Source organism: Sinohyriopsis cumingii, unplaced genomic scaffold (genome assembly GCF_028554795.1).
Source record: "Sinohyriopsis cumingii isolate HCF-2022 unplaced genomic scaffold, ASM2855479v2 utg001237l, whole genome shotgun sequence".
Lineage (NCBI taxonomy): Eukaryota > Metazoa > Mollusca > Bivalvia > Unionida > Unionidae > Sinohyriopsis > Sinohyriopsis cumingii.
In genome coordinates, this window is record NW_028315973.1 from 463144 (window position 1) to 481887 (window position 18744).

The following is an 18744-nucleotide window of genomic DNA, read 5'->3' on the forward strand; positions in this document are numbered from 1 at the left end:
ATTGACCTTACGTTTCCAAGAGCTACATATATATATATACATGTATATATATATATATATATATATATATATATATATATATATATATATGTCAAGAAAATATCTCGGTACAAAATATTGTTGTGTCCAAGACTCCCCTGCCTCCATGAATGCATCTTCTAATCCAAAATTACAAAGCTACCACCCCATTACCGTCCATCTGTAACAGTATTTACTTTGCAAAAGAAAACAAAAATGAAACGACGGAAGGTCAGGAGGGTCCTGGTCAAGCCTCAATCTTTCTTGTAAACGAATTCAATCTCTGAAATCACACCATGACACTCTCTCAGTATGATGTAAAAGAAACGTTATAAATCAAGAAAATTTTAACGAATTTAATCCTCTCATTGCCTAAATCAAAACATCTCACTCTGGAGATACGAGGTAAAAGTAACCATGCAAATCAATGATTTCATGAAAAATAAAACCCCCGAGTTGCATATTTATTAAATTGCACAATGAAAAATATGTTGAGAATTTAAAGAATAGAGAACGGGTTGTAAATTAAAATGAAGAATGTTTATTTTCAGTAAATAATGATTGTGTCTTCACAAATAATAGTTCTTTCCCAACTTTTCTTGCCCCCCAACCCATTAACAGCAAAACATGCCAGTGACCAAAATATAATTCTCATGCACAGTGTGCCACTTATATTACAACCCACGATTAATTTGAGAGAATGGTGATTAGTTAAAAACCAAAGCCACGGACTTAAATACTGAATCAATTTTATTTCTGTTGTAATAATTGATACATCTGAAACATAAATCGAAACTTCTTACACTAAAATGAACACCAGGTTTTCATGCAAAACAACAAAGGAAAAGCAGTAACTAGTCTAAGTTAACAGTACAGTGTATTAAATCCGACAATATTTGCCACTGCAAGACTCTGCAAATGTTGGCAAATATGTAATAAAATTTAAAGGCATCTTGTTCTTCAAAATCTCTAAAAGGAATACACATACAGATTTGAAGAAAACTTTGGTCACTTGTCATCAATACAGCATATCAAGAACTGTGTTTGCTCCATAGTAGTAAAGCAAGAGACCCACAAATTCTGAAGAATATTTTCCAGCAACTTTGCAGCAGCAAGTTTTTGATTTTGAAAATATGTTTTGTCATGATGTAGGAAGATGAACACAGTCAATCTGTAATTCTAACTATCATCTCTGAGATAAAAATATAAAATGAAAACGTTAGAAATAAGATTTTTTAAAAAAAAAATCCCCTTCAGGATTAATGTTCTACTGGACGAAAGGAATTTCCAGGAATGTATAAAACTGTTGGGTGTTGAAATCATTTCTGATATTCTAGAATAACAAGATTTTCAAGCTGTGGCAGCCATACTGGATGTAGTATTGACACCCTTTTCATTTAGGACCAATTGTACACCATAAGAAGTAATCTAGAGTAAATGGCATGTTGTTTACAGCAAAGATAAGATTTTCAAGCTGGCTGCCATTGTGGTTATTTTGGATGACAGATTGTCACCATTTTCATTAACACAATGTACATTATAATAAGTTTTATGGTTGAAATCACATGTCAATATGACCAGCCACTCAAAAGGAATATTGGTAACATAATGGAGATCGGATTGGACCATTTTCATTTAGGACCAACTTAAATAACAAAAGTTTTATGATAGAATGAATGGTGTTTGTATTGGATGTCAGATCAGTGCCATTTTCATTTAGTGCCTACTTTTTTACAAGTCTTTTAGTCAGAATTTCGTGTACAACATGGCCATCTGTTCATGAGGGGTAATGAAAACAAGATTTTCAAGATGGCCACCAGATGTCCAAGCAGCACCTTATTCATTTAGGTCCACCTAGACCTTGGACTGAATGCGTGTATAAAGTGTCATGGCAACTTTCAAAATAGTGGTTATGGGGAAAAATAATAACAAACTTGTGCCAACAGATGAATGAACAGGCAAAAGCTAAAAGACCATCCCATAAGCTCTTACTGGTTTATGACCATCATCATCAATAAACAGATTCCATGACATTTACATGAAAAGAAATTGCTGGATAAATTATTTGACAAATGAAGAGATGCACAATTCTTAGCTGGACATCCCATCCAATACACCCATACCAGCTTTAATACTTTCAAGTATCCAAGATAGATAGATAGATAGATAGATATATATATATATATATATATATATATATATATATATATATATATATATATATATATATATATATATATATATATATAAATAAGGCATGTATATGTTTGCCCAACAAAAACAAAGAACTAAAGATTTTCATGAGAAATAAAATAAACAGAAAATTAGGACAACTATGCTGAAAAATGTGAATGTATTTTGACTGAAGAAATGCAAATCTGAACAGAGACTTGTTCTCCTACCTTTTAAAATGTGAACAGCCTCCTCATCAGAAAAGACTTAATACCAGTCTAAGGGTTATGATGAGACAGATCTTGAAATAATTTTATGACTGAATCCAAGAACGTTTGAAATGAATTATGGGGATTTATTTTTACAAATGATAGTGATTTGGCAGTGGAAACCTAAAAAACAAAGCTTTACAAGCTTTAAAAATTGGCTGTCAGGATTGTATTGAAAACAAGCTAAAATGAGCAATATTTAACACTGAACACAACAGAGTGTGGAACGAAGATTCAATAATAGTAAATGCAGTTTATGTATTTTGATAAAACATTGTTCTGTTAAAATTAAACAAGTCTGTAAAAATATATGTACATGAACACATTGTGGTACTGAAGCATTAATAAACAAAACTCGTATAAAAAAAGGAAAACTGCCTTCACCAGGCAACTGCTTCAATAGCTCTCAAAGAAAGAAGGCCAATTATAGTTCTTTAAATTGTATGAAACTTACAAATTAATATAAAAGTCCTTTGTCAATAAAATTCTCAGATTTCTTAAAAATGAAAACATTGATATGTAATCTAAAGAGATGTGACACACTGTCACTCTCAACAAATTTCAAAATACCTTAGCCATGATTTTAACCAGCAAAATATCTGAGGAGTAAAACTAGAGGTTTCAAACTCAAAAAAGTTGCTCAATGAACATCCAAAGAAAATAAATCCTCATGAATTCTGCATACCTGTATGCACAGAGGGAAACAATCTGGAGGAAAGAAAAGCTTAACCTTTAAAGTTACAACAGATGGAGAAGCCCTCCTTAAAAGATTAAAATCACCTAGTTAGAATCAATCTAATGAAAAAGGATCACTTTTATGCCAAATTTAAACTGATATTTTAATGTACATGCAATAACATTTATAAAATACTAAAATCTTGATTAATCAAAAACAGATCATATGCACACAAAGCAAGAGATATTACATTTTCTATTAAATGAAGGAGTTGGAAGAAAAGACACTTGATATGGTAATTTTATCTTTTGGAAGACCAACTATTTCAACTTCCTGTTTCCTTCTCATACAAGAACAATCTCAAACCGAAAAGTGAATGGACAATATAAAACTTCACTGAATGTAAACACTATACAATATCACTATGCAACTATACCTTCAATTATTTCTGTAATCTAAACAGGAGTCCTTTAAATGGACTAATGCTCTACTGGCTGTAAGAAGTTTCCAGGATCAAAGACAAGACTTTTATTTTAATCATTTTAACTGTTAAGTGCAGAAACCATCTCCGACAATGATAGCTAACATAAAAAGTTTTGATTTATCTGCTTTGGTGGATATAATGGATATTGTATTAGAACCATTTTCATTTATGACCACAGTCATCATATAGAACCATGAAGCCATTAATAAAAGTCTCCAGATAGAAACCCCATGTTGATATATCTTTCTATTTTGGAGGAGTAATGATAAATAGTTGGCTGTCAAGGTGGCCGTATCAGATTGACACCATTTTCATTTATAAGCAAACTAACATCTTAACAAGTCTTATGTTGAAAACCCATTCTGATGTGGCCATTTATTAAAAAATAGTACTAATGAGATTTTTAAGATGACCACTGTGGCAGTCATACTGGATGTCTCAGCAGCAGTATCTTCATTTCAGAAAAATTACATAGAAATCATTCAGTAAACACCCAATCTGATTTGACCATTCCTTGAGGAAGTTAGTGATTGCAAAAGTTTCAAGATGCCCACTGTGACAAATACAAAGTGTATGTGGCACAATTTCATTTAGGACCAACCAGGCAGCACAAAAATTCTGGCCAAAAATCTCAGCAATATTACTTTCATTAAGGATTAGCAATAAGATTTTCAAGACAGCCAAAGTGGACATTGGATCAAAACCAGATTCATGTCGATACAGCCAAGATAACACTATTTTCAAGATAGGACTTTCAATTCAGCAGCAATAGCAAGACTTCTAACATAGCTCCTGTGTGCCCATCAGATCAACACTATTTTTGTCAAAGACATAATGGCCCTTTTATTAAGTCTTCTGGTAAAAACCCTGCATCAACGACTTTCTGTGTAAGTAGAGATGTGCTAGCAAGATTTTTAAGATGGCAGCCATGAAATCAATTCATTTAGAACCAACAAGACCAGGCATGAATGTGTGTGTGCGTAAAGTTTCAAGTCAATCCTCCAGGTAGTTTAGGAGAAGCAGTGATAAACTTGGGCTAATGGATGCATAGAAAACAACAACAGACCATCCCAAAAGCTCTTCTGGTCTATGACCAGTATAGCCAAATAAAACCACTAAACCTGTTCCTATGCTGAAAACTTTCCAAGTATAAGCCTTAGGACTAAGTTCAGCAAAACATTATATTCTGGAAATCATAAAATTCAGTGCTTAGAGTCAAGTCCAAACATGAGCTTCCATATCCAAACCTATGTTTAAAATAAAATCTTAGGTTTTGACTTGTACACTTTTTTAGGCTGATTAGTACTTACAGTACATGTATCTTTGAGATTTAGTCTGCAAGAATAAAAGCTCAATTTGACCACACAAAAAACGTCTTAAATTTTAATTGGACTGAAGTTAAAAGTCAGAAATTTTGTGGCAACTTAGAGTTCAGATTTTGTGCTCAAAAGGCTTTAACAATATGCACAAGAATATGCAGCATAAAATGTTAGGGAAAATCAATGTCAATGTAAAATATCAAAGCTTTACAAACATCAACAGGTTTTATTAGTTATATTGAAAATGTCATGTTTACCAAAGAAATTATTCAAAACTAAAAAATATATTCATAGCTGACCTATCTAATACAAACATCACTATTGTCATCATAACAGAGCATCATTATAGCATTCATGTACTTGGCAATGTTTAATTTCACAGACCCGAGTAAATTTGGTCCTACAAGTGAAGATGCTGCATGAAAATATTATAGAACCTGAACTTTTCATGCAGCTAAAAATTGTACAGATTTGCACAAAACTATTTTCATTGATGTAAAAATTTACTTCCTTGGTTTTAATTTTATGGATTTATAAAATGTATATGATGAAAATGAACCCATCCAACTTATCCTTCTACAGTATGTTAGAAAATGAACCCATCCAATTTCTCCTTCTACAGTATGTTAGAAAATGAACTCATTCAATTTCTCCTTCCACAGTATGTTAGAAAATGAACTCATTCAATTTCTCCTTCTACAGTATGTTAGAAAATGAACTCATTCAATTTCTCCTTCTACAGTATGTTAGAAAATTAAAAGTTGTAAATTTAACAAGTCACAGTATGTAAATTTTCATATGTAGTTGCATAAACTGAATTCCACCAAAATTTGTGGCAAAATTTTAAAGTAGGTCAGTGGCTAGATTTCACAAGTTTCACTTTGCATACCACTTTCAGTCACAAACCAATAACAAGGTTCCATTATCTTGTTATTTAAGGTGGACAGATTTTTTTCAAAGCATCAAACTTCTAATCATATTCTGTTCACCTCAATGCTGTTTCCGTAAAATGTACCTGGGGCTCAGGAAGTCCTTTGAATTTTGGAGTGGTCACACAAACACGCATTTTATACTTTATATTGTAACGAGGGCATGTATTTTTGCTTGTTAATCCTGCATGCCATGTTTATATATCAAGAGGTTGTACCCTACTTCTGAGCTATGGAACTTTATTTACAATACAGAAAAGTGTGTAGTTTTAAAAAGTAGACAAATGTTTTTTAGACTCAATTTTTTTAAAAGCCAAAAATCACTAATTGATGGAAATGGAGTTTGGGTCCAGGTTTTAAACTTTTTGGCCCAGGATCTAAAGCAGACAGTCCAAGCTGCATACAGACAGGCAAACCTTTGCAAAAAGCTGGATAAGCTTGAGACATGAAGTAAACATTGGCCAGGATATGAAAATGATGGGTACAAAAAAGCCAAATTTTTACTATGCACATGCGTGAGCAAAACAACCAATTGAAAACAATGTTTTTAATACAACTAGGCATGCACCTAAGCAAAAACTCAGAAGCAGATGTATTTGGATGCATTCAAAAATAACCCAAAAATGCATTTCCTACCCTTATTTCTGGCAAAAATTACAATAATCTTTTGGAGTTAACGAGTTAACAAAGTGCCTTCCCTATATCATGTATGTTAAACGGAACATCCCTCACTGAATATGCAGATAATATTTTTATTAATTTTTTAATAGCGGCATCAGTTTTGAATAAGTTAACCACAGTAATTGTGCATGTGATAATGCATTTTGCCTATCTGCACAGAAAGGGACAAATATGCACATCTAACTGCACAAGACAGATCAATCAACTAAACCAATGACTTCACAAACAATGAAATTTACCTACTTGCAGCTGTTTACATTAATGTGACATTTTGGTGTACAAATCTTCTATAACAAGGAAGACCAATATGTACATCAGCATCTTTCATGAAAATAAACACCGATTGTAATTAACATTTGTTCTCTACAGCATAAATCTTCTCAATACTGTTCAATAATAAATCTGACAAATTTCCTACATCCAAAAATATTATTATATATATCTACTAAGGTTAAACAATTATGACATCCAGTTAGTTTCACGACAGATTATTTACATCCAATACACCTGTGTACATTTTACCTCAACAACAACAAAAATAAACATAAATGAAACTGGATTTCTTGTTCCATTACAACTCTCTTTGGCAGTATTTTAATGAACATTCACAAGTAAAACATGACAAAAATAGTTTGTACAAGAAAACAAGTTCATCATAACTAGAAATATTTGGTCAATGTTTGTTATTTGCAGAGGTCCTTAATATTAAGGAGACTTTCTGTGCATGTAAAGATTTGTGACTTTTAATTTCTATTTTAATACAATCTACCCCTTTTGGGGAGGTGTTTAACAGTTTTTGCTAATTATAATCATAATTATTTTCCATTGGTATGCTAATTGGTAAGCTAACTGTCATATAATTAGGCTTTAATATGTTCTGGACAACAAAAATAATCTACACAAAAATTAATGTGTTTCTTAAAAATTTAATTTTTTGTGAACTTGACATAAAATTTACTGAAATGTATATAATGCAAAATTACATGTATCTGTGATAGCTACAACTTGCTTGTGTTATAGCTACGACACAATTCCAGTCCAGACATGATTATATCATTTGCTATTATTGCTGACAGGTAACTGGAAATGAACTATACACAGCACATAAAATTATCCATTGGAGACTTGATGCAACTTTGTACTGCATATGTCACTCCTAATATAAAGAATGTTTATGGTGGACTTGTGTTGTAATCAAGATTTGTTCCATGAAGGATGATGTAAGATGAAATTACACAATCTCCATGCTCCCTGAATTACACCAACTTTGCTTAATTGTCAAAGTAATACAACAACAGCTCAGTCCATATCTGAGTCTCTGAAAGCTCAATAATGAAAACAAAATATTTTGTTCTGCCACAGCCTCAGAGTGAAAAATGTCCTAAATGTCCAGACTATTCAAAAACCAGAAGGTTCCCTACATCAATTAAACTTTCAGGTAACTGTGGTGACAGGTTCAGAAGTCTGCTCTCTTAAGCTGCCAGTTGATTGATCTTGCTGCTCAAAAAGCAGATCAAGCTGTCAAAAATGGAAAGGCAAAGAAACTTTTGGCTTTGATCCGAGTGATGCATCTCTTCTCAAATACTCCATGAAAACAGCTGTCAGTTCTATCAGCTAAACTGTAATTAAGTGAAACATTCCTTGAACTGACTGTTCTTCTTTCACTAAATTTTCTCCTTTCTCTCTTCCTTTAAGAGCTAATTTTCATAGGGACAGCTACCACTTTGGCAGTTCTTTCTAATCCAATGTCCAAATTGGCAAACTGGGGACATTATATACTCCCACATTATAATACTGCCAATTTGACAAGTTTCTAAAACTTTGTAAATTCTTAACTAATGGCCTCATCTGTGGTAAAGATAGCAACTATCACTATGAAGTGGCTATAAAACCAGAGCATTCATTTGAACATCATCTGGTCACAAGGAATCCAGATCCAATGATAACCAAACTGGCAGAAAAATCCCTTAGACAATTCTGTTCCTTTATAAAATTCTGAGCCGTCAATCTGTCAATCTGAGGCAGTAACAATTTCTCATTTCTGATATGAAAGCTTTATTTAAGCACTTATGAATTGGATGAACACTCGTTACATACAGAAGACATCCATGGTGTATACAGTAAGTTGTCCATTCTACAATTGTTGCACAACGCCCCTATAATATTGTACTACTTAGATCACTACTAACATCACTATCACTACTTCCACAGCTTCGGGACATTGAGGAATATTGACTATCTGATGCACTCATGGGGGGCTCTAATGGCTCCAAGTCCAGATATTCCTGCAGAAAAGGAAAACAAAATTCATTTGTAACTCTTTCAAACTGACTGAAATTATATCACATGTTCAACTGAATCTTTAACAGTAAACTAATACAGCTGGGAGCAAAAACAACTTGACAAAGGGGTTACCTAGCCCAAACAGACCAAAATACATGGCCATCTGTACTTTGGTAAGTTCTTAATACAAGTCAGATGTTGTTGCATTACAGAAGAAATAAATATATATATATAATTTAACATAAAATTTGTCAGCTTCACAACATCAGCTAAACAACACCTAGCAATATCCTATCACAATGGCATACAATAACGAATGTCCTGAAGCTAAGTTAACAATTGAATCTTAAATACATGGTTAGTAACAACAAAACATGTTAAACAATCATACATTCAGCAACTTGGCAGTAGCAGCTACAATTGCTGCAGCAGCTTAGAGCAAAATTTGCTACGCAATTTAAGCATCCATTAAACCCCCATGCTGAGATCATTTACTTGTGTTGAATGAAGTCCTACCTCCCCTGTGCTGGCTTTCGCAGTGAGAATTTTGTCAAATGAAAGCACAAGATCATTGAAGGTGGGTCGGTGTGCAGGCTGTTGCTGCCAGCACTCATGCATTATCTGATATATCTCTGTTGAAGCATAAGGAGGTTTTTCCATTCGATAACCCTGTCGCAGCTTCTCAAACAGGTCTTCCACAGGGATAGAGGGGTAGGGGTTGCCTCCCAAGGTGAAAATTTCCCATAACAAAACACCATATGACCAACTGAAATGGAGAATAAATACCTGTATTTGCAAATCTAAAGTACATAAACTCGTTCTTGCATATCATAGCTTGTCGTAATTTTTCTGTTGCACATACAGCAAGTGAAATTATGATTCATATTAATTATCAGCTTAGTTGTATAATACTGGGTATTGCAAAATTGCTTAATATAATTTCACATGAATCTGATGAATCCCTAAATACACTAATTTACTAAATGATTCCAGTTTTCACTTTGTAATAATTTATGGATTCCACTCCAATTACAATGTGCTGTATTCATCAGTCATCCAAATAATTAATTACTCAAGATTAATCTTTCAAGATAAGTTCTAGTAACCTATATTTTATCACAAAGCTAACAATGAAGAAGTTCAAATACATACAAGTTGTAATGAGGATAATTAGCCTTTATTATTTTGTCTACCCCTGCCAGCCTCAGTCTGTATTTGTTGTAGATATTTATCAGTGATTTCAACTGCTCACAAACAGGTGCTTGGTCTCCATTAACACATCACATCAGAGGCAAAAAATACAATAGCATCTGTATTCAGAAATGAGACTTTCTCTTATTTGAACTGAAACAGAATGGCCTAAATAACCAAAGAAGATTACATAAACTTTTAATTTCAACAAGTTTTGGAACTTACACATCAGACTTGGATGTATATTTTCGATCAAACAAGGCTTCTGGAGCCATCCACTTCACAGGAAGTCGACCCTACAAAAGGAAACATAAGCAATAGAGCACACCTATCCTCTAGAAAATAGATAAAACAAATGGGTTTTCTATGAAATGAGTAATAGAAAAAAGAAATAACAACCATTTATTGCTTAAAACCTAAAATTTTCACTTTTTTCCGATCATCACTGACCTTTTGCAACTTCTGAATTCAATCTTTGGTGGGGGGGGGGGCATTAATACAAAAGGACTTTTAGGGATTTTCTATCAAGTTTCTAAATAAACCAGCATGGATTTTATTTTCTGCACAAATCTTTCTTCTCTCCATACACAAATCGTATTTCACCTGCACTGAGCTGTGAACATATTTTTGTTTTGTTTCTATTCTTTTAAGACAAATGCACCTTGACATGTAAACAATAAACTGTTCCAAGTAAACAACTGTTCCATGTTCTCTTTAATTCTATTTTGACAGATTACTTCATCCCCCATTTCTCTGTTTGTAGAGCCCAACTTTCTCTTCACATGATGAAGTCATCATGTCTGACTAAAAAAGACATCATCATCATCATCAGCAGCAGATGCTGAGGGTTAGGCATCTACAGTAATACATTACAACTCTCTAATAGCTGCTGTGACAGGCAGCCACACTAGCTTGCTAAATGAGTCATGTATCCCTTATACTGACGTATGAACTGGAAACTAATCTGACCTATCCTACTGCTTGATTCTAATGCTATTTTTGATTTTACTCTCCCCATATTCAACACTTCTGAGCTTAAACCTATCCCCACTTCTGTATATGCTCTCACTTACAATAGTGGATCAACTACCTAGAATTATCAAATCAAAAATTATTTTGGCAACACACCCAACCCTAGACCCCTTTTCATGCAGGATAAAAAAAATTAGGGTCTATGCAGCTCACAAATAGATAATAGGATTATGTATGGTAATATTTTCCAGATAGAAGTGTGTTTTCTGGCTTGCCCCTCAGTGGGGCTGGGAGGGAAGACAGGTGGAGGCAATTAAGGAAAATCCATAACCATACACCAATGTCTGATTCAGCTCCAGCCTCTAATTTCTCCAGTTTTCATAGAGAAGAGAAGTGCTCTTTACACACCAGTTCCAGTCAGGCCTGATTGTGTTTATTTGAACAGAGGCCAAAATCTGGTTCTGAATCTCTCTCATATGTCTCTTAACAGAAATATAAGTAAAATTAACTAAATCTTGACTAGTGACAAGATCATAGCTCTATATAGCAAAACTAAACTACTACATTTATTAAATAATCTATGTCCTTAGCAAGATAAGAAAAGAACACCATTCTGATAATCTCCAAAATTTAGATAAATGATTAATTCTAGATTGTATTGTCAATATTTATGTGGAAGTTGGAATAGCTGGTTTTCAATTAACAATCTCCAGCTGTTAATGCCTTACCCAAAAACTACTTTATTAATTACAAAAATGTCACCATTAATCATCCTTTTCTTTAGGCATCAGCCAAAGACCACTGTAAATGTTAAGGGGATATGGGACTATATAAGTGCTTACCATCATTGCCCCCCTCCCCTATGTATTTAATATTGAAATTTTATTCTAGTTTTCAAATATTGATGACCTTAGATATGCAGGGAAATTAGTGCAGTACAATGCAGCAGGATGCTTTCGTATTACATTTATACAAATGCTGCAAAGAGTGGAAGCACTTTTGCATTGTCAATGCCCCGTTCTTTTGTTCTTGACAGCTCGAACTTTGTACTGGTATGTTTCAATAGACATCTGTTTTCCATCAAAAGACAACTTAACTAGCAAACAGTTATACACAAGTGTGTTATTCACTTCACTAACTGTACTAGTGGAAAAGATATCACCCAATTTTGGCCTCTAATACAACTTGCAACAATTTATTTCCACCTGTATGTCTGTATCTATGTAGGTATTTATCAGAGACTTCAGTGACTATTTCCCACTTTAAAAATAACAATTTTGATAAAATGAGCAATAAATTCTTCACCATCATCATTCTCGTTTTTCTTTTTTTTTGGAACATAAAACGAAACTTACATCTCCAGTTTTTTTGTAGTAATCAAGTGAATTCAGACTTCTTGTCAATCCAAAATCTGCAATTTTCAGTACATAGTCCTCTGCTACTAACACATTTCTAGCAGCTAAATCTCTGTGAATACACTGTAAAGAAAACAAATTATACATTCTGTAAGATTTTTTTTTATCTATGTTACTTTTGATAAAAATAAACCAACATAGATGGATTGGAATTGTTTATTGTAAGAACCTTGTTTATCTCATACTGATGCTTTTATCTTCCCTCCTTTTCAGATGGATTTGAAAATGAGGTGGAATGACTTGCTATGTGCTATGATACAATATTTTACAATACAATGAAAAACAGTCACTTGAGAAAATTATATTAATAACCTAATGGATCTGGTTTCACGTAGATATTTTTTTATGGCACGGCAAGAGGAAGTTTATTCTCTGCTGAGGTAATTCAGTGGTAAGATTCAAAACCAAACTTTTCTGGTCCAATCCACCTTTCTAACCTTTTCCATGTAGAACACTATATAATCTGTATGCTGTAAGAAGAATGACACAAAGATATAAAAAATTATTAGTCAAAATAATTATTCTCAAACTGGTAATTTTCAGTTTCATTTTTTATTTTGTGGTGATAAAAAAAGCATTTAAAAACTTTCAACTAACCATAACTGAAGAAAGATATTCCATTCCTCGAGCAACTTGGTAAGCAAATGAAATCAAATCCTTTTCTGTCAAGGGCCTTGTGTCTTTGTCTAGTGATGTCGCCAACACTGGTTTCTCGTAGTCAGAACATGGACGCCGGGACCTTAAGAAATCCCTCAAGTTTCCAAAAGGAGCAAACTCTACTATTACGAAAAGGGGGCCTGAAAAATCAATGAATGAACTAAAATTGTTGTGCCTACCAGCAATGCACATCTGTAACATGATGTAACATCCAAGTCTATGCTGTTTTTATTATCCGCTATATTTAGGAAAGGAATAACATAGACCCTGATCTGCCATCATGATATGATGACCAATCAGGGTCTTCAATGTTTTGGTTGTCCTCACATGATGTAGCTATCTGAGTTGTAGATACTGTTTTCACTTGATGTGATGAAAGATCTCAATCTTAGATGTTATCACTTTGTTATGACAGACCTGGGTCTTAGATGTTATCACAATGTTATGACATATCTGGGTCTTAGATGTTACCACATGATGTCATAATAGATTTGGGTCTTAGATGTTACCACAAGATGTTTTAATAGATCTGGGTCTTGGATATTCCCACTTAGCAACAAATTACCCTCAAGCAAATCTGATACATCTACCTATATCATCACAAGTCTCACTAAATTGCAAACAATATAGGCCCTGATCAACTCACAAATATTGTATCAGCAAGTCAGGATCTACAATGTTGTACTGGTTAGTCAAAAAAAAAAACTGTATACCTACAGATCCAGAGTACATTATGATGGCAGAATTGGGTCTATACTGCTGATAACTAGATCTTTTATGTACATGAATTAGTACAGTAATCATGCTCAAAGAAATAGTGGTATTACATGCAATATTAAATCCAAGGTTCCTGCAGCCATAACAACATGCAAGATTTTTCGAAAACTATTCCAGGGCCATTCACAAATCTCAAGGATACAATATCAATGAAACGAAACCATTTATTGATCACAACTGTATCATTTTCAAAAAAAGATTTTTTAATCAGAGCTCAGCACTCAACGAAATTAATGGTTATCAATTTTTTTAAAATAACACTGTGAGATTAAATGACTTTTCCAGAACTTCATAAGGTTTTGAGAACTTCCATAATTTTTCAAGACCCCTGAAACTTATTTTTTAAATTCCAAAACTTTTCCTAATTCCTGGACCCACTGGGACCCTGTAAATCCTTGAAGGTCAATCACAACTAGTGTTTTCTGACACGATTAAATACATACTGATTTAGCCTATTTTAAAAAAGGTGAAAATAAGACAACTGCAACCATGAGTGGATAAAAAGGTCAAAAATTTAATTTGCAACTCCATCTATATAGGTGCAAACAATAAATTAAACTAGAAAACTGCAACAATTTCATTAATATCACTGGTTAATAATGACTTAACTAACTAACCCCAAAAAACTTGAATAAATAATTGGTAAATTACTAACCACTTTGAGTGCAGCATCCCTGGAGATTGATAATGTTTTTGTGACCACGGACGATTTTCATCATTTCCATTTCCATCATCAAGTCTGTCATTTCCCGATCAGTTGCATCCTCTGTAAATAAAATCATCTGCATATGTATCACTTGCTCCTTTACCAGTATACAAACTAGTATGCAACAAAATTATAATCATCTCTTCAAGAATTTCCATAACATTTATCCTGTTAACTGAGAAATTATGATAACTTGCCTTCAGAAATGATCCAAACATCATGCTCGTATCAAGTAAAATATTGGTGATATTATTTAAAAATAAAAAAACTTGTGCAATTTCTGTGTCATTTCCACATGACTCACCTGAAGTTCTGAAACTGATTCCTTACATATTCTGCCTGGACTGATTTTACAAATGAAAGAACCCGTCAAGGCACAGTAAAAAGTATAATTTTTGCCGATAGGACTTAAGCATATTATAGTAATTATAATATAATTATAGAACTGACTTTTTTTTACGAGCACAGGACATGTAAAATTGACGCACGGGCCTGTAGTTGGACCACTCTGATCTCTTTCTTCATTACATGTGGAATTCCTCTTTTGTTAAACTCATAAAACTGCAATTTTGCCTGGAATTAACTATCTCTGAAGATAACACACAGCTGAATATATTTATTTAAAAATTCATGGATTCATATTCCTCAATCTTACCCTTCAACATTTTCACTGCAACAGTAGTTGACCCACTCTTGTTGTTTATTCCGATAGCCTCTCCTTGCCTGACAACACCAAAGGCTCCAGCCCCAAGTTCCTTCCCAAGGATCAGTCTACAGTGAAAGAGAAAAGTTTTTCACCTCTTTATGTGCATCCTAACTGCCAATTATACGTTCGTTTCTTTTGAAATCTATTATACAATTCATCATAATGGACATTGAATGTTCATCAAGTACACATACTGTATGTTTTAAAGATGAATCATTTATTTAACAGTACAAATTTAAAACTCAAATGATTAATTCATCCAAGAAAATGAGTAACTTTTACAAATCTAATATCCATAACCTGTTGTGTTGCTAGTTTCAGCCTCTTTCCCAAAATCAATGTAATGAAATTGGGAAAATTATAGCATATATATAATATAATACAAAGTTTGAAAATCCTAAAATCCAGATAGAAAGGATTTTAATCCATGAATGTGAATTATTTTTGAAAACCAGAGCTATGTTCCTATTTTATGGTTTTTCCTTGAATATTTCAAAAAGGCATTAAAAACATATGCTACAAAAACTTATAATTGTGATTTAACAATTTAATCAAAAGAAGCCCCCCAAAACAAGTTACCTATCACGTGGGAACTCCCATTTTGTATCGAGTGGCAATTCATATTCAGAAGCCATTGTCAAGTCAGAGGACAGCCTGCGACGTCTCTTCACACAATCAATCCTAACCTGGGGTATCATCAGTGGCTGGCTGGCAGCATCATAGCCGTTTGGATAGTACAAGTCATTCTAAAACAGCAAGTGAATGGTCATCAGATTAATGCATGTACTCAAAAGCTACACTGCATAATAATGTGACTAAAATCTTTCGAATTTTTTCAGATATTTGAATTTTAGTGTCTGATGTTAAAAACTGCAAGTTAATTTCACCAAACAACGTCTGAATTGTTGTATTCTGCCCATTTTCCTGAAAATGCTGGCAAAACACTGTTTGGAATATATCTGAATCTTCAGTGGAACATCCATACAGAAATTGTAAATGTCATTAAGAACAGGGGAAAATACTATACAATATATTAACTTTTTAGTAGTGCATTTTATAACAAAGTCTGCTAAATAGGACTTTGCTAAACTTAAACATGTTCCTTTAGGCATACAAAAAAGATTCACTGTGTAGAGAGAAAAATCACTCACTATAAACATCATAGAAATCATAAAAACCTAGCATGCATATTAAATGACATTCTTCAGAATGTTTTATGTATTTTATTCAACAGGTCAGAAAAAAACATTTTACACAGTAACAATGAAACTGTAAACAAAAAATCTAATGCAAAAGAACTTACTGGCTGCATTACAATTACGCGTTTTACATCTCTGTACTTGTAATGCATATTTCGAGAACGTCTAAACCGGATTATGAACATGATAAGGACAATCACAAGGATGAAAAGGGCAACACAAGCTACTCCAATGATAATAAGTGTGTCTTTTGGGATTCTTGAACCATCTGTCATGTGATGCTGTCCTATAGCTCCAACAACTGGTTCTGAAGTAGAGTTAGTCTCATGTTCTCCTTCTGTAAAATAGGTAACAGTTAATATGTATTCAGTCATGAACCAGTTAAGATTACAACCCTTACAGTGTGTTATAAATGTTCTCAAAACTTTTCAGTTTTCCTAATTATTTTTCTTCTCTATGTCTGTCATCTCATGTCCACTTGTCGATTCCAACAGTCACAAGTCAAATTCATTACTTGTTCAGGTGTTTGAATATTAAGAAAATATATTCCTCTTTTATTACATTTTTCTTAAGTATGGCATTTACATTGCATATTCAGCTGCCCAGTAAAGTCAATACACCAAAAACCAATGCCAAAGAAAGTTTGAATTTGTGAGGTATGACAGGCTTCCATTTTTACATGCAGTTGTCAATCAGGTATGCCCAATGTTGTCTCTGAAAATCAATGGAATATTTGTTTGATAAAATGCAAGACTAACCCAGTATAGTCTGTAGATTTCCAGTTCTATGTTTAATTTTTGAAATATATGTGAAAAGGAAGTTGGCAATTTGTCCAGGCCAGTATGCAAGTCAGACTTGTATTCAACATCATTTTTGGGCACAGAATCAATGACTGTTATTTCCACTAACACTTTCCAAACTCATGATCTCATGTACTTCAAAACTTTCAAAATCACTGTCAGCCAGTATTGCCAAATGAAATCATCATTTACAGATGTTCAAGCTGGGAGTCAATTAGAGTTTTTTTTTATAGGTAGTACATGTTTTAACCAGCTAAATCCATGTAAAATTACTAAAGCTCGTTCCAAGGCCTAATGTACCAACCAAATTCAGTTCTCCAATAGTTCACATCAAGCTGAATTAACCAAATGTGTCAACAGTTGCTCACCTCAAAAATGAGACATGCCATGACTACCTCTATGGGACATCAACAAATGGTACAACTCATGCCACGACAAGCATATAATGCATTAAATCAAGTGACTGACATGCACATAATGCATTAAATCAAGTGACTGACAAGCACATATTGCATTAAATCAAGTGACTGACAAGCACATAATGCATTAAATCAATTGACTGCTTCAGAGAGATTTTTCTTTTATATTTGAGCTTTCAACAACTTTTGTGATTCCTGTCTTGATGTGATCTGTTTTGCATGTTTGACTATGCTGAATGTCTAATTAAAATAAACATGAAAGGCCTAATTTTCAGTCCATAAAATCAACTAACCTGTATCTTCATTAATGACAGTTAGCCATGCGCTCACATAATTGATCCCAATAGTATTGGCAACAAGACATGTGTACCAGCCAGCTTCCTCCTGTGTCACATTGCGAATCACCAAAACCTGTGGATCCCCAATATTCTTCTGGAATCCAGATTGCTGAAAATAGTGCACATTACTTTGTTAACTTCAAAATGAAGTTCAAGAATACTGTGTTCGATTTAAACTTGAACTCATTAACTTTTAACTAAGCTTTAAACTACTGCGTATCCTTCAAAGTCAATGAAGTAATTAACAAAAGCAAAATCTAGATCAATGAAGAAAATATAAGCCCAACCTGCATCTGTTGGAAGATTTTGTATTAATATATATATAAATATATCTTTAAACTCCAAGTATTCCTAAGTGTAAGCACTTTCCCTGTAGCAAATATCTTAAAAATTAATACATTTGTACAGAGTGAATTCAAGTAAAATTAAATTTAGTTCATAAGCACATAATAAAATACTCCCTCACTATAACATTGCCCTTGGTATAATATTCACACAGTATACTGCCTTATAATGAGACTGCCTTATAATGAAGTACATGATACAGGTCTCACTCACTTTAACAATATCCATGGTATAATGTTCGTAGAGTACACTGCATTAGTGAGACTCCCTTATAATGAAGTACATCATATGGTTCTCCTTCACTGTAACACTATTAATAGTATATACCTCATAGTGAGACTGACTTGCAATAAAGTACATCATACAGTACACACTCATTGTAACACTA

General features: G+C 33.4%; 1 protein-coding gene across 3 annotated transcripts in view; it reads right to left on the reverse strand.

The window, feature by feature from the left end:
* Window positions 1-750: 750 nt before the first annotated feature.
* Window positions 751-18744, reverse strand: part of LOC149772703 (fibroblast growth factor receptor 2-like) — an 80605-nt gene continuing 62611 nt past the window's right edge. For all 3 annotated transcript variants that reach the window (XM_089947456.1, XM_089947458.1, XM_089947457.1), the window contains exons 9-18: window positions 17967-18120; window positions 16559-16791; window positions 15835-16001; window positions 15205-15320; window positions 14499-14609; window positions 13007-13206; window positions 12350-12472; window positions 10248-10318; window positions 9348-9597; window positions 751-8833 (exon numbers count right to left, since the gene is read on the reverse strand). In XM_089947456.1, the coding sequence (XP_089803582.1) occupies window positions 8705-8833; window positions 9348-9597; window positions 10248-10318; window positions 12350-12472; window positions 13007-13206; window positions 14499-14609; window positions 15205-15320; window positions 15835-16001; window positions 16559-16791; window positions 17967-18120 (1554 nt within the window). In that variant the 3' untranslated portion in view covers window positions 751-8704. The remainder of the gene's footprint in view (window positions 8834-9347; window positions 9598-10247; window positions 10319-12349; window positions 12473-13006; window positions 13207-14498; window positions 14610-15204; window positions 15321-15834; window positions 16002-16558; window positions 16792-17966; window positions 18121-18744) is intronic.